The sequence below is a fragment of the Chrysoperla carnea genome, chromosome X (genome assembly GCF_905475395.1).
Source record: "Chrysoperla carnea chromosome X, inChrCarn1.1, whole genome shotgun sequence".
NCBI lineage: Eukaryota > Metazoa > Arthropoda > Insecta > Neuroptera > Chrysopidae > Chrysoperla > Chrysoperla carnea.
Window position 1 is genome coordinate 18,532,035 of NC_058342.1, and position 25,644 is coordinate 18,557,678.

At 28.8% G+C, this 25,644-nt stretch overlaps 1 protein-coding gene across 2 annotated transcripts; it reads left to right on the forward strand.

Moving 5' to 3' along the window:
- The first annotated feature begins 442 nt into the window (after window positions 1–442).
- LOC123302157 (14-3-3 protein zeta) lies at window positions 443–20,263 on the forward strand. 2 transcript variants are annotated; one of them, XM_044884978.1, is made up of 4 exons: window positions 443–532; window positions 1,355–1,473; window positions 17,919–18,419; window positions 19,999–20,263. In XM_044884978.1, exons 2-4 carry the CDS (start codon window positions 1,387–1,389, stop codon window positions 20,152–20,154), a joined length of 744 nt encoding a protein of 247 aa, XP_044740913.1. In that variant the 5' UTR covers window positions 443–532; window positions 1,355–1,386; the 3' UTR covers window positions 20,155–20,263. The 2 variants fall into 2 exon arrangements, with proteins under 2 accessions (XP_044740913.1, XP_044740914.1); XM_044884979.1 differs by lacking the exon at window positions 443–532 and adding an exon at window positions 988–1,105.
- The last annotated feature ends 5,381 nt before the right edge of the window (window positions 20,264–25,644 follow it).

Below are 25,644 nucleotides of genomic sequence, written 5' to 3' on the forward strand. Positions count from 1 at the left end.
AATAGTCATGAGATTAATGCCTAGACTAAACAAAGATGTCACTATATACCATACCATGATATTAAAAAAGGAGCGAAGATGAAAAACTAATTTTTTAATAAAAATTTTCAAAAGAAATTGTCCGATTTTATATTAGAATTAATAAAATTATTATATAAATTAATTTTAATTATAAAGGTTTAAGATATTTGATAATTTTCATTCAAATATTTCAAATATAAAGTAGGCTATGTAGAAATACCGCCATTTTTTAAATATTTAACCGCAATATTAATCTCGATTTTTATAAATTATTATTTATATTCAATATATTTATGAAATTTAAGGTTTCAGTTAAATTAAGAATAATTTTTTAAGTTGATTTAATCAATTTAACACAAATTTTGCTTATTTTTTAAGATTTTTATAAATTACCAGCATTACTGGAAATGAGAGTCAGATTGCACTTGGAACAAAATCATTACGATAGATATCAGAGTTGGTAGAGATAGAAGTCGAAGTGCGACAAATAATTAGTTTTTCGAATTTTAAGGTGGGATTTCATATAAAATTTACTAAATTGTGTATAAATATTATAAAATTAATAAAATATAAATTATAATTTAAATTAAAATTGTTTTAAGTTAAATTTTTTAAATTTTTATTGCAACGTGGATTTTTATTATATTTTAAGTTGCATTTTTTTTGTATAATCAAACTTGGATATAAGTTTCAATAATTGGATAACAGCTTCAAAAGAAATTTTTTTTGCATTGTGTGCTTAAGTGTTTTAAGTGGATTGATTTAGTGCATATTTAAAAATTGTCTCCACATTTTAATTTATCCTATTTGCCAAGGTTAAAGTATTTTTGGGTTGGGTCAAGCCGCCATTTTGAAGTTTGCCGGTTTTCTGAGACGTAGAAAGTTTTAATACCATTTTGATGTATTCAGTTTGTTTGAAACTTCGTTTCAATTGTTATTAGTTTTTTATTAAACAAGCGGATTTTTCTAATTAAATTGCCATAATTATTGATTTTCTTTCTCGTTGATATTTGAGAGTTTTCAAAGCAGGTGTACGACGGTGTGTTACTGCAACCTTGCTTGCATCGATTAATATCTCTCCAGGGTATATTATACCTTTAATTTTCATCAGTCAATTGATTTTCCATACAATTTTCATCTTAAAGTTGCATTATATAATGAAATTAATCGTTCAGTGACATTTTTTATTTCATGAAGACGCTTTTTTTTTTTTTATAAGTATGAGTAATCACTATGACGAAATTTTTTTAATAAGTTGGCGTTCTTATATAGTTTTTTTCATATAGTTTGAACTTTTCAATTTATTTTTGGTATTTTTCGATTTTTTTTACAGTAAGAAGATTTGCCCTGTAAAAACAATCGAAAATGTCTGTGGACAAGGAAGAATTAGTTCAACGTGCAAAACTCGCCGAACAAGCTGAGCGGTACGATGATATGGCTGCCGCGATGAAGGTATGTACACTTTTTTCCATAATTTTCCATAAAATTTCCTTATCATATTTATTTTTCACTAGAAATTGAAAACGTGGTTTTTTTTGTAAGCATTTTTCTTGAAATTTTTCTTGCGTTTATTAATTTGCTTTAAAAAAGAACACTAAAAAATTTATTAGCAGTGTTTTTAATAACGTAATTTTCTTTTAACTTTTTTCCAAATTTCATAAATTATGTTAGGATATTAAGGTTATGTTTTAATTTCCAAGAAAATGATTGCAAAATAAACAAATTTAGAATGGGTGGGGTCAGGGGAGATTAGGATTCACGAGCTACGTTCTGTTCAAAATTTCATGTTTTTAAAGATCAAAAACAGCTTAAATTCGTCTAACCTAAGTGTGAGTCACGTGGTTCACTTGAAACTTAAGTTCGTAGTTTTTAAATGTATTGCAGTATCTTTTCAGGATTTTTGTTGAGTAATTTTGAAATTTCATTAAGTTACGCCATTTTGTGTATCTTATGTCAAAGATTCAAATTATTAACGGTCGTTAAAGTGAAAAGTACACAAGATATGTTTTTTTGCACAAGACTTGAAGTATCTCAAAGAATTTTGCTTAAGAATGTTCAGGAGATCAATTTTTGGCCAAAATTTGAGGAGTAGAAATTTTGGTCAGAATTTTCGGCCTATTTTAGTATAAAAATAAAGTTTAAGCATCAAATTGGCGCTCTTAACCGAATTTTTGGGTTCCTCAGAAAAATTGTCGAAAAAATCTCAAGTGAGACATGTGACAATTAAATAATCTAAGTTAGACGAAATAATACATTTAACGGTTAGAAAAAAAATTTTCTAGCTTAAAATACTAAAGAAAAGGTTGACCAAACTTTCCCAAACATTTTGTATAGAAAATTTTGAAAGCTCGTGTCCTAAGTCTAAAAACTATCAAAAATACTTGAGAAAAACGTGTTACTATCCAAACTTTCAATTATATTGAAATTTCGATTAAAAATTAATCAATTTTGAGACATAAAAATGAAATATTTTGTAAGATAGCTAAAAATATGCTTTTGTTCTAAATGCGAATATTTGAAGATTCTTTTGAGTTCAAAAAAACATTTGTTAAAATGGAGAAATTCCAAAACTCGTAATTCTGTACTAAACGATTTGAATGCCTACTTTTTTTACAAAAAAAATGTATTCATCTAGTGTCCAAAGCTTGTTCTGAAAATTTTAGCCCTAAAAACATGTTTTAAATAAAATTTCCCATAAAATTTGATCTAAAATTTTTGGAATGTATTCTAAAAATTTATTAATTTCGAGATGATTTAATCCAAAACATGTAAAATGTCTTTAATCATATACAGCTCCAGAAGTAAATTCAGTGTTGACAACTTAGTGGCTTTGTCACTAAGAACTATTGGTCTTACTCTTCCTTGAGTGGGCCAAAAATCTTTTTAATGATCAAATAATTTAATATTTTATTCCAATTATTGAAAATTTTGTGATAAAAATTGAAAAAATATTCCGATAACACTCTTTTTTAGTTGTTTTTATCGCCTGTTAGGCTTGAGAACTGATATTTGGCAACACTGAAACTCAAAAGCGTGTAAATTTCCATGAAATTAGCTTCAAAAAAAGTTAATTCACGCAAATTTGTATTCAAAATGTATAAAAACACTTTAATTTCGTAGAAAAATCCTCCAAAAATATAATGACTAGAAAAAATTCGCTACGAAATAAACTATTCGTACCTCAAAAACAATAAATTTGGGTTCAGAACATGTGAAAAAGTCTATTTCTATAACAAAAAGCTCCTAAAGCTCTGATGAATAACTAAATTTCCATGATCAGGAGCTCTATTTAAAATTTAAAAGAAATAGTTTTGGGAGAATATGTGATAAAAATCGTAAAATTTACAAGAAAAGTTCAAGTAGTAGGATATCTTGAAACAATGACCTCAAAAAATAGGATAATAAAAAAATTATAATTTCGTTATTCAGCAAAAAAAAAAAAAAAGTATGATAAAAGTGAGATAATTTTTGGAAAAACGTTTCATGATCTATAAAACCTTGACGCAATGCTGGAGAGATATTGCGCAGTACATTAAAAACGTGTTCAATTGTTTTCTGTTAGGTAATCTTGAGATAGGAAAATTGTTACTTGAAAATTATTTTTTTTTTTTGTTTAAGTTGTTTTTCAATGAATGAAAATTTTTATCAATCAAATTTTAAGGTTGAAAATTAAATTTTGTCATAAATTATTTTATGTTAAAATGTTTTTCGATGCTATTTTCAAGTTTTTGCTATATAAGGATCAAAATTTCAACTCCCGAAAAACACATTTTTGAATTTTTTTTTTTTAAATTATATTGCAAATCCGGAAATTATCAGAAAATATCTATGTCCTCAAATCAGGAATTATCAAGGATTCATGCAATGATTTCTACCCAACATTTTAATGATTTCCTTCTATTTTATCGATGTCTGATTTTTTTGAGGTATTTCGAAAAATTAATGGAACTGTACAGTAATTTTATCCCATATAGAAATTGAAAATCTTCATCATTTATCCTTCTCGCTTATATAAATTCACTTAGAATTTTCCAATATTTTTTTCCCTTTTCAATAAATCATATGATATTTATTATAATTACAATATATTACAGTGAGACCTCGATAACTAGAACCTCAAGGTAAATGCAAAAATATTTCGAGTTAATTAAATTTTTTTACTTAGAAAGTAGTTCTGAGATATAGAGGAATAAATTGATAAAATTTCGACTTAGAAAGATGCGATTATATTTTACTAAATACGACTTACGGAGGAGTATAAAAAAGTGTAGGTAAAAATAGTTCGGAAAAAATTTCTGTAATAGTGTCCCACTTTTGAACGCAAGGGCTAAAAAATTCAGAATCCAACCAACTCCTCTATAGTGGACAAACTCAACCCAACCAACTCGTACTTACAACATTACTCCGAATCTTTAAAAATTTTTTCCGGGTCTATTATTTCCGATTACCAGTATAAATATGTTCCATCAATATCTCGTTGGGAAAAAACAGGATTTTGCTTAAGGGAATGGCATTTTTTCCGACTTACTAAGGATAACAACTTAACGAGGCTCGAATTATCAAGGTTTCACTGTATATTTATACCTATAATAAATGCATAGGATTGTATTATTATCATTCGATTTTTTGAAGAAAATTAAAGGTATTGGAAAAATTAAAAATGGTTTTTCACTTAAGAAGGGAAATGAATGGTGGCATAAATACTACTTTCCAGTGTTACATGACTTCGTACATATGAGAAAAGCTACTTGTTTCCATATTTAAGGTTGAATTTCTCAAAAAACGTGACGTGCTATAGCAATTTTAAGATCAAATTCGAATTCATTCCGCCCGAAATCTTTCGAAAAGTAGACTTACATTTCTGTGACAAAATTTTTGCTGGCTAATGTTATTTTAAAAAAATATTTAATATTACGATTTTCTCTTTTCGTTATTTGTAAAACTTTTGTTCCAATATCTTTCAAAGCAATTTTAAAGTAATAATTTGGTCAGTTTGGTCAATTTTAAGATCAGATTCGAATTCATTCAGTCCAAAATTAAAGGTATCTGATATATAAGGAATTGTCGCATTTTTTTGCCTGCTAGTATACCTTCTTCACTTCAAAGATGTTACAGAAATCTTACAGTTTTAATAAACTTTAGAATATTCCTGGCCGACACTTCTATTTATTACACTTGAGTGGAAATCAATCCACCCGAAATGTCGTTTGAGACTTTCGCATTAACACAGACGTATTCTAGTTTCGCCGCCTTCATGACAAAATCTATCGAGGTCGTTCTCTGAGTGTTTGATTTTGGACATATGCTTATTGAGCTAACAATGGCCAAGTTAGTATTTCCAATGATTTTTCCTCATTTGCAAACCCTCTGAAAAGTTCTTTTCCACGGAAAGCTTTTGATTTTGAGTTTTTGCATTTAGGAAAAAAAGACCGGAAAAAAATTTCTGTAATGGTGTCTCATTTTTGAATGCGAGGGCTGAAAACTTCAAAACCCAATACTCCGGGTCTTTTTCCGTCGATTTTCTCGATTACCTGTTAAGATTTGTGTACCATCTATTGCTTTTATTGTGTTTTTTGATAAGAAATTGTTCTGAACCGTTTAGTAGATAAAACGCAGTTATTATGCCTAATTTGTCAGCGTCATTCTCGAGTGTTCGAGTGTCCCGGAGCCAAGCCAATAATATAACGACGTAAAATAAATAGATTACCTGTCGAGAACAGTAGTTAATTTTCTGATTTTTTTATGATATTTATATAATTACTTTTGCTTGAACGTAGATTTTAAACCACATCTTTCGTCCACGTGAACTTTCGAAAATCGATTAAAAATATTTTCCTATATTTAAGTTATTTATTTATTGAATTTTCTGATTTTTTATTTTATATATAATTACTTTTGCTTGAACGCAGATTGAAAAACCACAACTTTCGTCCACGTGAACTTACAAATATCGATTATAGACTATTTTCATATATTATTTTAGTTATTTATTTATCGAAATTTTCGTACCCCACCCCTTGAATGTTAGTCATACTAAGATTTTCCATTCAATTATTTCGTGTATCGATATTATTTCTAAGTTAGAATTTGTGGTTTATAAACCTGCATTCAAGCAAACGTAATTGAAATATTATAACATGAAAGTAATTAAATATTTTACTAAGATCAGAATAAGAAATTTTCTAACGAATTACCTGGTTTCGACAGGTAATCGATTTATTTAACATGTTGCTTTTTTATTGGAAAAAGTGCGTCACAAAGGGTACATATATAGATATATTTCTTGCATCTTATATCTTCAAAGAAATTATCTCATGTATTTTTCTACGCTAAATACGATATGAAACAATTGACTGAGTTAATTGTTAAAATACCCCTGTATAGAAAGTGTTGAAAATCAGTGCTTGCATTAGTTTTTATAAATTAGGAGAGGTTTAATAATTAATACAATTATGACGTCTTTCGGTCGCCACTAATTTGGTTTTCGAAAATTTCGACAACTTTCGGAAATGCTTTCTAGAATTATTTTTCTTGCTTTGAAAATGTTTCACAAAACCATTAGTTGAAGCTACTTGCAAATTTTCTAACAACTCCCTATCTTTTATAGTTTTGGACAAAATGGACACCAAAATTTTGATCTAATTTGTGCCCTTACGTTTAAACAGTGATGTTTACAAAAAAATATTTTAAACAACAGTTGTTTATTTTTTTATAAGGAACATTTTTTTACATTTAAACTTTTGTTCTACCTCGAACGATTTACAAGTCCAACGAACCTTTCAAGATTCGCTTGATCTATGTTGCTCATAAGTACGCTATAAAACTTTCAGTTTGATATCTCTTTTCGTTTTTGAGTTATCGTGTTGGCAGACAGACGGACAGACAATCGGAAATGGAATAATTAGGTGATTTAACATCTATACCAAAAATTTGTTCATATAATATTTTTAAGCATTACAAACTTGGGACTAAACTTAATATACCTTGATATATATTTCATATATACAGAGTATAAGAATTTATCGTAGAGATAAATAAATATTGATGAAAATTCTTAGAAAATTAGATATTTTGCTACTGTCAATGATAGTAAATATCAGTAATTATTTAATTGAAAATGACAATTAAAAGTATATAAATATCTTAAATACCATATTTTTATTACCTTTATACTTCTACTAGACAGGATGTACGAAATAATCATGTAAAATTCTTATTTAGTTACTTTTTGCAAAAAGTAAAGCAAATTTTTTTGGTTATAAATTATCGAAAAAATTTTTTTTAATTCTTTTGACAAGAGATTAAAATTTTCGAATTGAGAAAAAGTATTCATTTAAATTAAAGGCGAAATATTTGGTATTTCAGCTTCTGTAAAACTCCTCCCTTCATGTAAGCTACCGTAGCTTTTACTATGATACCCCTCCAAAGTTTTGCTGTTCTATACCCGACTGCGTGACGCAAAGGAGTGATAATAGTACTTATGTATTTATGTATGTATTAGCTTGATACCCGCCCACTTCACTGGACTTAAAAGTAAAAACCACCGCTTTATAGCCTCCACCTCTTTCGATCTCACTTATTAACGTTTCATAACACTTGAAGGGATTGTTTTACACAGCTAAAAGATATGCACAGTTTTTAATTTTTTAAATTGTAAAGTAGTCATAATTCATTGAGTATATTAAAAAAGGTAGCCATGAATTGTGAAATTGACTATTTAAAATTTTGTACAGTAATCTTTAATTTATTGTTAAAAATGATGGTCATAGCTCTGATCCATCTGTGATCAGCACTTCGAACCACAAATTAAAGATTTCTGTAAAAATTTAAAATACTAAATAACAGATTAAATTATTTTTATTTTTTTAATATCTAAATCTTTATAATTTATAGCTCATGTGTTATTCTGATGTATGAGCTATATTGCTGTGTAGTTTCATTAAAAACCATTCGCTAGTTTTTGCCTGAAAGTGTAACAAACAAACAAACAAACATCCTTTCTTTCACATTTGTAATATATAGGGATTTATGTTTGTTCCTTTGCGACACTCTAGAAACCAAACGCGTGGCCTGATTTTGATGGTTGTTACGTCAATCGATTTGTATATCTTTTAATTTTAATATAATTTAAGAGAGAGAGGATTCTTGAGATATTAAGAAAAGAAACACATTAGGCCAGAAAAAAATTGACAAAAAAAAAAAAATTGGGAAAATTGAATTTTTCGTATTAATTTGATTTTGTGGAATTAAAAACAATTTTATATACATTTGAATCAAAATTTTGTTGTTTCTACGATCAGTATTTCCGTTACCAACTAACTAAACGTGTAACACAAAACACTATGTAGATTGACACCCACTGTTGTCTATTAAAGTTCGTTTCCGGATAAGTTGACGCACCTATTTATTACATAATCGTTATCAATTTTTTTGAAAATTTTATAAATGATACTTAACATTCTCTTAAATTTAATTTGCATTTTTATCAGTTGAGATAAATTCATGAACAAAGTACATAGATGAGACGAGTTTACTTTTTTTTCAAAAGGCTAGTTTATTGATTCTTTTTTATATCAAACAATGCGCTGAATACACTGGTAACCAATGAAATTATTTTTTTTTTACTGTATCAAAATGTCCGTTTCTTTGAAGTCAAAATGTCCTTGAAATCTTGAAGTCAAAATTAGCCATTTCCGTTAGAAATTTAAAGAGGCTAGGTTATTGACTATTTTTATATAAAACAAGTGCAAACAAACAATTGACTGAATTACTTGTTGAAATACCATGCATAGACAGTGTTGATTACACTGTCACATTACACATACATACATGTCACACATACATAACTAATATTTTCATATAATACATACTATATAATTTGCGCTCTAACGGGTAAACAGTGATGTTTACGAAAAAATGTTTCAAACGAAAGTTGTTTATTTTTTGATAAGGAACATTTTTTGCATTTAATGGACCTATGTTGTCCATTTACGAACTTGACCTCACTTTTTATGTCCTGAGCACGCTCTAATTTCAGCTTGTTATCATTTTTTGTTTTTGAATTATCGTGTTGATAGACAGAATTAGGTGATTTTATGAACACTTATACCAAAATTTTGATCGTTGCATCAATATTTTTAAGGGTTATAAACTTGGGACTAAACTTAATATACTATGATATATTTCATATATATCATAATTTTTAACAATGAAGCCCATTGATTACAAATTTTTTTTTGTCATCATCATTTTTAGCGCATTTTTATACCATGTTATGAACTATATATCATAGTAGAATAAGTTTGGTCCCAAGTTTGTAAAGTTTAAAAATATTGATACTATGAACAAAATTTTGGTATAGGTGTCCATAAAATCACCTAATTAGTCCATTTCTGGTTGGCTATCTCTTTGTCTGTCCGTTAGCACGATAACTCAAAAACGAAAAGAGATATCAAGCTTTTTATAGCGTGCTTTGACATAAGAAGTGAGGTCGAGTTCGTAAGTGAGCAACATAGGTCAATTGGGTTTGGGACCCATCTTGTAAACCCTTAGACATAAAACAAAAGTGTAAAAGTAAATGTTTCTTATAAAAAAAAAAAACTTTTTTTTCAAACATTTTTTTTTGTATACATCGCTGTTTACCCACGAATTTGGTGGCTATATAAAAGTGGATATCTTTTTTACTTACGTGACGTTAAAAAACAAACGATTGCGTCATCAAACTGTCTATACATGGTTTTTCAACAATTTACTCAGTCAATTGTTTGTTTTCACTTGTTTTATATAAAAATAGTCAATAAAATAGCCTCTTTAAACTAAACTGATAAAAATGCAAATTAAATTTAAGAAGTTGTTAAGTAAATATCATTTGTAAAATTTTCAAAAAAACAAAAATTTGATAACGATTATGTAATAAATAGGTGCGTCAACTTATCCGGAAACGAACTTTAATAGACAATGACTTAAATAAAATTCAATATTGAACCCCTATATTTACAAATTTGAATGATTTTTTATGGGCTGTACCTGTAAGTTCGATAATAATGGTCCTATTGATATGAAAAAAGAAGCTTTTTTAAGCTTAATTTGAAATCATGAAAAAGAAAATTTTTGTTGGCATCTCCTTACAAAATTATTCTTATCTTATTACAGAAAGCGTTGTAATTTGAACATTTTTCAATCGATTTTTATAACCCGTAGCATTTTTTACTCGAGATAGAATATATTTTGATAATAACTGTAAGAAAATTGAAAAACTGTCAAAAAGATGAAAAAAATGGATAAATCTTAAATAACTTTTATAAAATGTCCTAATTTTTTTGTAGAAAGTATAAATAAATATATGCTCCGAAAGCTCAATGTTTCTAGTTTTCAAAACCGTTAAGCAATCGAAAATCGATTAAAAATTAACGGAGTTACAATTGTTTAAATGCGCGGAGCCCACGAAAAACGATTTTTCAACCATAATTAGAAAATTTGGAGGTGTTAGACAGTTTTGAAACACATTTTCATGATGTACTCACCAAGACCTACAGTGTATGCCAGATCGCTTTAAAAGTCCTTTCATTTTTTTTTTTTTTTTTTTGTAGTACAGTGTAGTTATTCTATAGAAAAAAAATTTTATTGAGGCGCCGTGCTTATCACGCGATGAACGAGGGTTAATACTACATATGCGAAAATGTATCCGTGATTCGAATTTGAGTAAAAAATAATAACTTGAAAATTTGAGGGTGTTTAGACAATTTTGAAACACATTTTCGTGATGTACACATCTCAAGGCCTACATTGAACAATAGGTCCTTTGAAAAATCCAAAAGCCACGGGTATCGTACAGGGAAATTCCGTACGGTTCGAGCTAGTACTAATTTAGTGTAATATAAACATTTGATGAATGAATAATAAATGAATGCAATTATTTTATGAAATAAATGAATTACCTCTGATTAGTAATAAAACTCCTTATAATCGATGAATCATTTCAGTTAATTTTTTTTTCTTTATATTTTTTAATTTACAAACATTACTAGAAAGTTACGTCACCCCGCACATATTATTACTAATATGTTTGGGTTTTGTTTTTTTTTATTAAGAGAAATTGTTTCCTGTTATCTCGGCATTTTTCTTATTTACTGTATATAAATAATAATTATAACAAGTGAAAAAAAAAACAATTGACTGAGTTAATTGTTTCTTTTCACTTGTTTCAATAAAAAATGTGGAATTTTTCAGAAATAAAATACGACCCTTATCGAAATAATTGTTTTTCTATCTACAAATTCTAGGAAAATTTATGTGTTGAAAATGGTTTGTAGGTTTTCAATTTTAATTTTCGAATAATTGAATATGAAAATTAATAAATTTTCAGATAATTACATTTAAAACAGAAATAGAACGAGCTATTTCGAAATAACTGCATTTCTATAATATTCTCGGAAAAACTATAACATTGAAAATCTATTGGACTAAAATGTTTTCAATATAAATTTTCATGTAATTACTTTTAAATCTGTGAAAACAAAACATTTTCAAAATATGTATAATTTTCAGCTAAGTATACTCAATGTCACAAAAAATGCTCGTTTTAAAACATTCTAAGTGTTACTATTATAACATAACATATGATGAGTACGCTTAGAATGTTTTAACTGTGGCACTTTTTTTGACAGTGAGTTTACATTGTTGCTTTAATAAAACGAGCTTTTTCTGAATAACTACATTTCTATAATTTTCTCGGAAAAAATATTTTCAGAATCTATTGAATCTATAAAATGTTTTCAATATGAATTTTCGCGTAAATGCTTTTAAAAGTTTAAATCCATTGGGAAAAATAGTTCTTTTCATATCACCCACATAAAATTTTTACAGAGTTAGTTTTAAATTCAAAATTTCCTATAACTTATGAAAATCTACAATTAAGAGACTAAAATTTCAGTTTTTTAGTAAAAGAGTGTGAATTTTTTAAGATTTTGAAAATACTGTCGAATTTGAGTAAGCGAAAATTCAAGGGTCCTCAATTTTCTTACGTCTATGCAAGTGTTTCACTAAATCAAGTTTCTCGCTTATAAAGGTACAAAAGTGAATCTTATTATAGCCCAGTCACCAGTTTTTTAAGCGCGAAATTTGAAGCGAACAGTTTGAGTATAGCTTTGAACAGAGCTGACCCCTCTAAACGCTATAAAAAGTTTTTATAGCACGCTATAAAAAAGACAAAATTTGTAACTAGAGTACATAAGCACAATTTTCCGCCCGTCAAGATCATTTAAATGTAATGGGCCCCAGATATGGCTCCTTATTGACCATTATTACCTTTTTTTCGAGTTCGACTCTAAAAATAATATGTATGCCCGGAAAGATAGTGATTTTTATGCTGTTACACCTATTTTTTGATTATTAAGAATATCGTCACTTCCGGCGCCATGTGGCGCACTAGAGACCGAGCGGTTTTTCATTTTTTTCTTTTTCACAATATGGCGTCTGGTGGTCGCCATATTGATTTTCATTACTGCCATTGTTTCAGTGACCGTCGCAAGATAAATACAAATCGATTGAGTCATCAAAATTGGTCCACGCGTTTTGTCTTTCTAGTGCGTCACATAGAAACATACATGTATTAATTGATAAACACATTACCATTCATTCGCGTCGCGCAGTTGTGTAAAAATGGATCATAATTTGAATATGTTTCGAACCTGCAACCTCCCAGTCAGTAGCCAAACGGTCAAAGATTAACGCCTTAGACCGCTCGACCACTGGCCGGTTATATGTTAAATAACCCTCGAATGTCTGGCAAGTAGTAGTTTCAGTTATAAAGGTTCAAGGTGGAAAAAAGGAAAAACTACTTTCTATTACAGACGTTCCTGTTTCAAACTTATTTAAGGCATTAGAAAGTTAAAATGACTGTCACTTATAGAATTTTTCCGATTATCCAGATTTGACAATTATTAAATTTTTAATATAAATTATATGAATTCACATAAACTGTACATCATTCATACACCCTTTTGATTATTCCTTCGGGATGAATTAGAGAGTTATAAATTTATTCCCCATACATATATAATAGGATAAGTCTGGATTTTTTTAATTAAAAATAATTATTTTTCAGTATTTTAAAATTCTAATCAGACGCGCATTTTATTTAATTACTAAACACTCGGGAATTGTTACACCGAAGAGGAAAAATTTAATTCATAGAAATTCTATTTTTTTTTTGTGTTTATTGTTCAAAGCATCGCATTAAAAAGAATTATTCAATAAAAAAAGTAAAAGCTTTGGAGAGTACATAAATTATACAGACATGTACCGTAAAACCGTATAGTCAAAAAGAAATTGAATTAACTATTTCCATTTACAAATAATAATTCGTTTTGAGATAGAATGTCCGTAAACTCTCAATTTTTTGCACAATGGAATAAAATTTTGAGTAGATGTTAAGAAAAATCAAAATTAGTTGCCCGCAAATTAAAAAGATATTTGCCATCAAACTTATGGGGACGTTTTCACGCTAAAACTAGCGAATGGTTTTTAATGAAACTGTAGCAATATAGCTCATACATCAGAATAACACATGAGGTATAATTTATAAAGATATATTTTTAAAAAAATAAAATTTAATCTGACATTTACTATTTTAAAGATTTCTGTAAAAATTAAAAATAGTAAATGTCAAACCATTTATGGCCAACTTTTCTGATATACTCATTGTATTATGACTATTTTACCTTGAACAAAATTGAAAACTGTGCATATCAAGTGAGCTGGAGACTATAAAGCGGTAGTTTTTTACTTTGCAGCGGGCGGGTATCGAGCTAGTAATAATATATAAGAAGTGTACCCAGCATGTTTTTATGACCTTAACTATTTGTGTCTATTTTAAAGATATCAAGAAACGGATAATTTGAACTAAAAATATCATTCTTAGTGAAAAAAACTTCCTGAATATTTTTTGTTGTTGGAAAATGTTGAATTTTCCTTTTTATTATACAACCAGATTTCCGAACGGAAACATGATCTGAATATCATTGTAAACTTTATGTATTTACAAAAGTTTTCAACAGCGCTCTGTTATCTACTAGGCTATAATGTACACTTAAATACAATATAAATGACCTAGTTTGCCATTATATCATTATTCGTTAAAAATCGATAAGATTTTCTTTCTCGAAATAAACCTTGTTAAAGTTTTTATTTCTTTTTCAGTTGACCAACTGTTGTCGATTATAGAAAAAGTTATTTAAAAAAAGTATTCTGACTTAATAAATAGGTTAGGTTATATTGGCTCTATACGAAAGGACACACGTAGGCTATAGAGCACATTGTGATACCATATATGTGCTTTACCACCTTTCCGCTGATAATTTCATTTATCAGCTTCTCAAGTTCAGAGGCTGAGTGCACCTCCTTCATGCATATACCATGTACTACACCAGCCCATCACAACAATAATAAAATTAATTTTGTTGCGACGGCGAGAATAAAACCTGCTACCTTAAGCATACCGCGTACGGAATTGGTTACGCCTTAACCAACAAAGTTATAATAGGGCGACCAACCAACTGATCTAATAGTTAGTGAAAAACAATAAAATGAAAAATTTTATTTTTGAAATGATAAAATTTGGATTTTATTTCAAGTACTTTAAAAAAATCGAGACACGCTAGGCAAATCAAAAATTTCTATGTCACAAAATAGCTAGGAAATAAATATAATGGTAGTGGTCGCAAAACCTTAAATAACACTCAATTTCACCCTGATTTTAAATGATGTCACACTCATTAATATCTTAGTTCATTTTTCAAGTGATAAAAATTTTTATTATGCAAAAAAAAAGTTTTTAAAAAAATGTATCGTAGAAAATATATATCAGAGTTTATGTATGAATTATTGAGTTTGACCTTCGCTGAAAGTCGTTAAAAATTTATAATTTTTTCAAATCAATTTTTTATTGAATTAAAACCAAAAAAAAAAAGTTATATTTCTAATTAGAATACTAAAGTATTAAATTTTAAAACAATTATTAATTTTTGGAATATTAAAAAATATTTCCATCTTTTTTCGCTTGTGAAAATATTTGAGACTTACGTTTCAAATTTTGAGGATGGATACTGTTAGAATTTGGGAAAATTAAAAGAGTAAAATTTTTCGATGTATACCATAATTTTTGAAATATTGATACCTAAAGATTTACAACTTTTAAACTTTTCTGTATCGGAAAATATTTGTCATACTAACTAATGAATATTAGTTTTCTAAATTAATCTTAATTATCCTTGTGAATGGCTGAAAATCCGATGTAAGGAAAAAAAGATATAAGCATTTTTAAACTCGAAATTCGAATTGAACATGAAAATTTCGATTTCCTTGAGCTTCGAACAGAAGAGTCCGATCAATAAAGTTTTCAGACAAAAGTTGTAGCTAGAGTATGAGATGGGGTCATGGAACTCAGATATGCCCATTTTTACCTTTTTGGGTGGCAAAAATGTGAAAAAATTTTCAGAACAAATTTTTGAAATGATCTAGATAGTTCCAAAATGCGGTCAAAATCGATACGAAATTTTCTAGAAAATTCTTGCTAGTTCTAGAACTGATCCAGAAAGTTTGTTTAAACCGACCAACATAATCATGATAAACTTTAAACTGACCGCCTAGACCTGTTAATACCATATCTCGACGATCAGTATCAAGCCAGAATCAGACACGAACTTTCTAGGCCTTCTTCCGAAATTTAAATATTTTATTGCTAAAAGTAAGTTATTTATATTAAAATATTTTGTCTGGATATAAATTTTATTATATTATTATTTTCTAACAAGAAAAAGAACAATAGAAGCTAATAAGAATAGAATAAAACCCTTCTATCGATATTCTTTTAACCAGAAGCCTCTAGAACAACCTCAGGGTATAAAAGGAGGCTCTCTCGGCGACTTGAGTCAGCCACCGTCTTCAGTCGTAAATTTTCCATTTACTAAGGGGTTTTCTATTTTAACTTATGATTATTCTTTAATTAATTAATTAATTTGATATACTCTAAATACACCGTATGTTTAATGGTCGAATAAGTGTCTCAATATCTAAAATAGAAATCTATAATATTTACGTTAAAAAATAGATCCTTAAATAATTAATATTATTTATACCATTAAACATGCAATGTATTTTATAACCCGAGCAACGCCGGGTTGGGCTGCTAGTTATATCTAAAATTAATTTTTTTTTTTTGAAGTTTATCAAGGTGAATTTACGCGAAACAATTTTTTAGCACTGTGTTGATTCACAAATGTGATATGACAAAGATATATGCTAATTTTATAAGACGATCTGCTAATTATAGATCACTTATAGACTAAAAAATATGTGGTTATGTATACCTTCAAAAAAGAGATAGTAAATTATGCGTTATATATTCGTCACTACAACCAATTAGATCATGTTTGGTAATTTTACAAAAATAAATAAAAATTTATTATTTAATCAGTTAATGAAATTTTGAATATCAATCATATTTTTTTAATTATTATTAAATTATATATCTAAAAATAATATTGATACATCATTTTTCATACGTACCTACAGAGTCATTCTGGGAAAATTTATTAATAAATTTATCCACACAGATCTTTTAAAATTTCAGTCCAGAATTTCGTTTTGTTTTTAAGCAATCGTAAACAGACGAATTTATAAAAAAAAATGTCCGCAAATTAACTCTTTTTTGAACATATTTTTACACGAAAAAAAGAAGTTTCGTTTTTAAAATCCAAACTTTTACTTATCAGTTGATTTACCGCTCTTTCAAATCTTCAATGAGATAATTCAGTATGTACAAGGTATATTAACAATTATTTTTTTTAGTAGTAGTTTTCATTAAGAATTTCAAAAAAACGCTTTTTGAATATTTCAAGTTTATAATAATAATAAACTAAAAAATAAATGGGGTTTAACCCCTGTTTGTCGGACATATACGTCTATCACAGAGGCCACCCATATAATTATTTTAAATTTCTATTTATTTCAACTACATTCGAATATTATATATACAATTAAATTTTATGACGTGGGTGGACTCGGTTACTTCGTTCTTATCCAAGCGACGACAATATGATCAATTGCTCACACTGCCGCTGCCTGGATTCGAACCCGCCACCTCCGTCTAAGTAGCTGAACAGGTAAAGGTAATGCCGCCTTCATCCGCTCGGCCACTTAGCCGTTTAAAGTTTATATAAAAAAATTTTAATGGTATTTTTGGTTCATTTTGCCCACTGCAGAGAGCGTCTTCCAAAAAATGAATTTGAGCTGGTGCGACACAAAATGTTTAGTTGTGAGACTCAAAACTAGACAGTAAATCTTTAAAAAGTTAATTTTATTATTTCTATGGTTTTTTTTTTTATGCACGATTTTTTAAAAATTTCAAAAATATAATCTTTTTTGGGTGAATCTACCCCTCTAAAAAAAGTTTGGACAGTCTAAAAAAAACTTTTTTTCTTAATCTAATTTCTTCGTAAATTTAGAGGAGAGTTATTTCTATGATAATTGAAATGCTGAAATTATATTCGCTCGTTTTAAGTGATTCACTCTGTACATAACAATATTAATTTTTCGATATCGAAATATATTTCTAGGACAGACGATGCTGTGATTAATCAATCATTTTTAAAATTGACAAATTATTTTGATAATTTTTTTAATTATGAAAATTTATTTATCATGTTTTCCACGATTTTAATTCAATTTCTAGTGAACAAAATTTTTTTTTCATGATGCTTAATATAAACTTTCGTTCTTCTGAGATAAGACAATGTTAGACAAATTTGATCTACTGATCCAAAAAAAATATTTTGACAATCATCCAAAATTTGTTTCTTTGTTTTTGGTATCAAAAATTTTGCATTTGTTGTTTACAGGCTGTGACTGAAACTGGTGTTGAATTGTCAAATGAAGAGCGAAATCTATTAAGTGTCGCTTACAAAAATGTCGTTGGTGCCCGTAGATCGTCATGGCGTGTAATCTCATCAATTGAACAAAAAACCGAAGGCTCTGAACGTAAACAATTGATGGCAAAAGAATACCGTGAAAAAGTTGAAAAAGAATTACGTGAAATATGTTACGATGTATTGGGTCTTTTGGACAAATATTTAATTCCAAAAGCCAGTAACGCTGAATCAAAAGTTTTTTATTTGAAAATGAAAGGTGATTACTACAGATATTTAGCAGAAGTAGCTACAGGCGATACACGAAACACCGTTGTCGAAGATTCACAAAAGGCATACCAAGATGCATTCGAAATATCAAAGTCAAAAATGACACCAACTCACCCAATCAGATTAGGATTGGCACTCAATTTCTCCGTTTTCTATTATGAAATTCTTAATTCACCAGATCGGGCTTGCCAACTTGCAAAACAGGTAATTATTTCAAAATTATTTATCATTTTATCCAAAAACTATTACACATTTTATGCTTACACAAATTTTATTGAGTGTTAAAAAAGAAACGCTAAATTTTATTTTTATTTCAGTTTTAACCTGAAATAGTTGTTGTCCAATCCAGCTTAAACTTTTGTAGTTCAAAATATAATTCGAAGAAAATTTCATATTGCCTTAAAAAGCTTCCGTGCAGAGATGGATCTTATCCGTTTCAGGATACAAAATACGTCTGACTTTCTACTAATATTTAAAAATTGAATGCAGCCATATTTATTTAGTTTTACCTTGTTTTGGAAAAGTATAAATTCCATTGAGTGCTAAATTCAGGGATTTTAGATTCTTTAATAAGTGGGGGTCTCTGAGGCCGCGTTCTTTCAAAATATAAAATATAACTGGCTTTCTACGAATATCTACAAATTGAATGCAGCCAATTTATTGAATTTTATCTTGTTTTGGAAAAGTATAAATTCCATTAAGTGCTAAATTCAGGAATTTTAGATTCTTTAATAAGTGCGGGTCTCTGAGGCCGCGTCCTTTCAAAGTATAAAATATAACTGGCGTCTTCGGCAAATATCTGGAAATTGTGGGTAGACATATTTATTAACATTTGTTTTGCTTTGAAACAGTGTACATTCTATTGGCTACTGATTTCAAGTATTTTCGGCTTATTTTGTCTAATGAGCTTGCTCTACTGACTATTGCCCCGGTACTCTTATAGATGCATAATTCAGATTTCCAGGTATATTTTTTCTATCAAAATTTAGATTTGGCTACTATTATTAGCTGGTAAATAAACATTCAATATTTTACCAGTATTTTCCTACTATTCTTCTAATTTTCTTGATCAGATGACTATTGCACGGATCAGCGGGACAAAATACGTCGAAATACATTTCTTGTTCGGTAGGACCTATAAATGCATATGGAACCCACTCAGTGCCTACACTAAATGTATTACTGACAATTGCCCAGATTATATATTTTTATAAATCACTTCGAAATGTTTTTGTTGTGAGTCAGTATCATCTCTTCCTAATCCCTTGAATTTTTTTTTTAATGATTTTTGTAAGGAAATCTGACGCGGTAAAACAAGATGGTCACATTACTGGAAAATCTAAAAACGTCTGAGAATTCAAATTCTACTAGAAAAGTCAGGGAATTTTATCATTTTGCTATTTGTAAAATATTTGTTCCACTTTTTCTCAAAGCAATTTAAAAGTACTAATTTGGTCAGGGAATTTTTAATTATTCACCTGTAAGACATGGAAAAGCAGAGAATTTAATTTTGGAAAAACAGTCACCATGCAAAAGAAAATGGATATTTTTTATCGGTTCAGTACTATAATGAACATTTAATTTACCAAAAATAACCCATGCACCTGCAAAAAAATTCTCCAGGCCTGTGTTATCAAAAACTTGTTGTAGCACTCATCTTGACAGTATTATTATGGCAATATTAGCAGACAAAAACTTAAAAATTGCTATTGGAAGCATAAAATGTGAATTGACAAATATTTTACCAGAAAACTAAATCAAAATTTCTTTTTTATTTTCTCAGGCTTTCGATGATGCGATAGCCGAATTGGACACTTTAAATGAAGACTCCTACAAAGACAGCACACTTATTATGCAGCTGCTTCGAGACAACTTGACGTTGTGGACAAGTGATACACAGGGTGAAGCCGATGAACCCCAAGAGACCGGTGACAACTAATAAAAAGCTTTCTAAAATATTCTTTGGAAATCTTCATATTAGCTTTTTTATTGCAACAAATGTCGAAAAATATTCAAAAAAAATGAAACCAATAAAAAACATAATTATATGTGTTTAAATAATTTGTTTTTCGACATAACTTATTCAATTTTTTTGTGGTAACTTGAGGATATTTTCAAAGAAAACGTACTCGGTAAAAAAAATCAATACGTGTAAAACTGTAATACACCTTTTTGAAATTCACACAAATTTTCAGTTTTTTTCAAAAAAATTTATATTAAAAAAAAAAAATATTAATCGTAAATATTTTTTCGGTTCTCGTTACAATTCGTTAATTCTATCTCGTTTTTAATTTTTACACAATGATGACTCACTCCGTCACCCCCCCTCAACAATATTATACTCGTAAGTGTTTTCGTTTGTTTGAATACTCAAAAAAAAGAAGCGCAAACCAGATTTTTTAATTTATTCAAAAAGTTTTTTTTAACTTTTTAAAGAGAGAAAAGTTGGTACTGTTTTCCCCCCGGACAAACTAAAACACTTACGACTCGAAAGAAACAGGGGATTTGGGTCTAATTAAAAATTTCACCAAAATAATTTTCCACAAATTTTTTGTTTCGCATAATAATAAAAGATAAGAAATTTTTTTTTTAAATAAAGTTTTTTTCGATGCCCAGAATAAACAAGATCTCGGGGCTTGACTTATTATATTAAATTTTTATTTACAATTATAAATAGTGTTTTTTTTTTATTTATTTTGCATTGTAGATGTTTTATCTCCGATTTTTTTCTTTTTTTTTTTTTTAATTTTTTTAACCGCTAAAACTGTTTACAAATAAAAAATTTGGTTGGTTTAGAAAATTAAGTGAAAAAAAATTTTGGAAAAAAATTTTTTCAAAAAAAAAAAAACAGTACCAGTTTTTTTTTTTTTATTTTTAAAAAATTCAAAATCAAAAAAAATATACATATTTAAAAATGTATCTGTTGTATTTATGTCATAAAAAAAATCAAAAATATACCAATAAACTTCAAATAACCGTTAAAATACTCAGAAATTTTATTCCAGAATAAATCCTTTTTTATCTTTCTCTAATCATCCCAATTTTAATAAAAGGACGCACAAAAATTCATTTTATGTTACAATATAAGATAAGAACAGTATTTTGACTTAAATCATGAAAGTACGAATGTAGAGAGGAGATAAAATAAAGTATTCATCGAATAAGTAAGAGGAAGGTAGAAAAAAGACTTAATTCATTCTTTCGGCGATACCATTTCATATAGGAATAACAGGGAACGTATAAGGTTGAAGAAATGATCGCCGCTATTCAAACATACGCTATTAAAGTCATTCGGGATCGGGTGACATTTACTCAACATAAGCATAACGCCTTTGCTTCCTCTATTATTTTTATTTTCAGGATTTAATCAAAATATTGAATTTAAGTGACAATACCAACAATATGGCGTCTCTTAAGTTGCATATATTAAAATTCACCGTTTTATCAGAGCTTTTTATGATTAATTTAACAGTGGCATAATTCAAACCGTTGAAAACCGCCGCCTTCCAACAGTTAAGTAATTTTTAAATTAGTAATTGTTCGGCTTTCAATTTTTTGAAAATTTAACGTTTTTAAATCATTACTTGCTTCAAATTGGACGGACCAATTAACAAATTTTTACGTGTGGTGAAAATTGGATGAGTTCCAAACGTCTAAATTTGAAAAATATCCCTTTTTCAAAGTTCAATTTTCAATTATTACGAAAAGTAGCCATAAAAATAAAAATTTTAATTATCCCATTGCAAAAAATTTCTCGGCTCCCTAAGATTTTTTGGACACCAAAATATACTTTATGCAGGAAAATCCATATCTTCGAATTGTCTGTTCTAAGGTCACGCCACCATCAATTTAGAATGTAATTTTTTGTGCGTCGTCTTTTATTAATTGGAACGAAACACAGCAGGGGTGTGTGGAATTTTCAGTTTTTTTTACAGCAAGCAAATTGTTCAAGCATTTAATTTATTGAAACTGATAACACTTTTTTAGAATTTTTCCCCAATTTTTAGGAGAAGTGTAAGGATCTTGTTTATTTTGTGACACATTTTTTGTTGTTTTTATGTTAATATTTTTCTTTGCTAGAAACTTCTAATCAAAATAATTTAAATGTTGAATGTTTTCCTGATGATGTTTATCTCATAAAAAATTCCCCCGCCCTCAAAATGTACCCCTAAAAATACAAAAAATTGAAAAAAAAATATTATACTCGATTTTTCGATGTTAATTCCGTGTAATGACATCAAGTATATGTTTAGATCTCAAATTACTTATAATTGTCCTTTTTAAATTGTGCTATTTGAAAAAGAAAATCGTCATCTCTCTATTCACACGTTAGCGTTAAAGAAATAATTTTTCATGCTTCACACACACATCAGTCGCGATTTAAGTAGAATTTCTTACGATTTTCGTAAAGATTTTTATGCTATAAAATTATTTCGGTATAAATCCGGAAATTCTAAGTTAGATTACAAAGATGTCATTACTTAAAATCACGTTACCGTGTGATCCAGACATGGCGAAACAAAATATAACAGAAAAACTTATGTATTTATAATTAATTGTGTATATTCGGTGTCTAAAAAAAAAAACTACCAAAAAAAAGATTCGAAAATGTGTGGCGTGTGGGGGATCACTTTTTTCATAATAATACAACTTCGCGCGTATTTCAAAATGAGCGAGAAATATATCCGGGGTATTTTAATTAAATTTAATAAAACAAAAAAAACTCATCGAAATTAGGGTCGAAAATTAAAACTTTTAGTGCATTAGGCTTGCGCATTTAGAATTAAAATTCGACATTTAAGTATTTTAAACACAAAATAGTCAAGTCAATTCTTAAAAAAAAATACCCGTTCTTAAAAAAAGCTAGATAGGTATTTTATTAAAACCTGTTAAAAACCACTGTGTTTGAAGGATTTCTGTTGTTAAAGGACTTAAAAATTACCGAGAAGCTACAAAATAGTAAAATTTTTCTGTTAATTGTTTTTAATTCGCTTCAAGTTTTCGCAAAGTGATCCCTACCCCAATTTAAGAATATATATAGATGCTTTAGGCAGGAAACGACCAAAGCACATCTTGAGACTATGATCCAGAATCCAATTCGAAAGCGAATGTTTGTGGAAATCCTACAGAAGGCCAAAGAACAACTTGAGCACTCAGATCAGAATTTAATTTGACCGCGATTGTTTGTTGAAGTCCTACGCAGGGCATTTAAAGCAATTACACTTATCTCAGTGGTCAAGGTTAGCCGCCACCTGGCTTATGAATATTTATTCTTCCGCAGAAAGCTACGTACTTTTGGGTTTTTTGGTTTACTTACTAAAGAAAAACTCGTGAGCGGCAGAGCTCCGTCACTATGGTCACATTTTCCCCTCATTAAATGCTTTATTATTAAACGAGACTTGTCAAACATTAATATTAGGGCGAGGAGTTCACACCACCACAAATAAATTTTCAACCCTCATTTCCAACAGCTCCAACCCAATTTTTGGGAGTTATAGTGGCGCGTAATGCATAAAAACTCGTAATAATAAAAAAAGGGAGTGGGTAAATTGACGGGGAAACCCCCCTAAAGGCACTTCTTTGTTATCCATCTTACATACAAATTTTCAACCCTTTGACTCAATTTTTTGGAGCTCTTCAAAAGTACGCAAAGCCATTAAAACATCGAAAAAATCATTAACTTTTTTAAATCAACTTCCGCTTTGTAAGATTGTTCCTCAAAGAACTCTAATTTCGAGGTCCATCTAAAAAAATATAGGAGACAATTTTGTGTGCTTGAAGCGATTTACTAACCTCGAATAAATTTTACTAGTTTTGTAACTTCTCTAAAAAAACAATTTTCACTTAAAGACTCATTTTGAATATTTCTAGAAACGGAAAATTTTGTAATTTTTTAAAGAGAGCATGATATAAATAAATAATGTTACCAATTTGTATTAAATAAAGAAAACTGAGAGTCTCAATGCTTTAAAAAAAAAATTGAGGTACTGTAACAATTAAGTGGCCATCCAGAAAAAAAATACATTTTACCCTAAAAAGTAAAAAATAATTTAAGTAAATGATCAAGAAATGTTATTAATGTTTTAAGTGTTATTAAAAAAAAAATTTACTAGTAAATTATTAAATATAAGTTAATTGTAAAAAGAATGAGAAATTTTTGCACTGTCACTTTCTCCCACTTACTTGAAAATACTCAAAAAAAAATTCACAATTTTTCATATATAAGCTTTTATAAACAATCCAAAAATCATTTTTTAGTAAAATTTGTTCCATCATTTTTCTTTTTCATAAATGCCTAAAAGTTCTTTTCCTCGTTTAGTGTTTATTAGTTGGAACAAATTTTTTTGTGTTCATACAAGGTGTATCACGAAAATTTTCCGATTTGTGTTGTAAACGGGTTTCGGACGACGGGTTTCGGAGATGGTTTCATTCGTAAGATTGGCTCATGTGTTAGGGATGAGCACAAGGTCACTAATTTAACTTTTATACAAATTTTTAATTTTGAGATGCTGCGGGGTTGCGAAAATAATGGCAAGCAGGGCTGGGAAATTGACAACCCCAAAAAGCAATTTCTTAATACTAACTTTACATACATACAAAATTCCAACTCTAGGTCAATTTGAAGAAGCTGTAAAAATGGGCCAATCAGTTATTCCCAAAAGCTTATGGAAAAGGGGGGCCAGGAAGTTGACATCATCAAAAGGTATTTCTTAGCTACCAACTCAATCTTAATACAAATTTCAAACTTTCTAGCTCAGTTTTGAGAAGCCGTGGAGGTTCGCGAAGCCTTATAAACACCGAAAAAAGGTTTTTTGTTTTGAGAATCTTCTTCAAATTAGTGAAATCTATTCAAATTAACACCCGCTTCTGAAATACTGTCCCCCCAGCGGCGAATTTAAAGGGTGGCAAAGGAGCAGTTTCCGGGAAAAAGGCAAAATTTGTATAGGAAAGCACGACAAGTGGACAAACGACGCTGTTCATTGAGAAAGACTAAAAAAAAAAGGGAGGAAAAAGACAAATTTGTAGGAAAGGACACTAAGCCCCTCTTACAAACTATGCCCTTCAAAACCGCTTTCTTAATCAATTTAGAGAGCCGTAGAGGTGCGCAGAGCCTTAAAAACATCAAAAAAATGGTCAAGAGTCGTTCTTTCGAATGAGACACCCCCACGCTCCTCTAGCGCTTTGAAGAAGGGGAGTAAATACAAATCAATTAATTTTTGTGGTGTATCCTTGTATTTTTCGTTTCGATATGAATGGAAAAATTAAAAATTAGTTAAGGTTTTGTGATATATAAGCTTAACAAAAGAAAATAGACTTATTTTAATACAATTGTTCATTTTGGAAAAAATTTGATACCCAATTTTTAGAAATGCTTGATTCATTACACCCCTTCCCCCTCAAAATTTTTATATAAAAAATTCTTGTTACA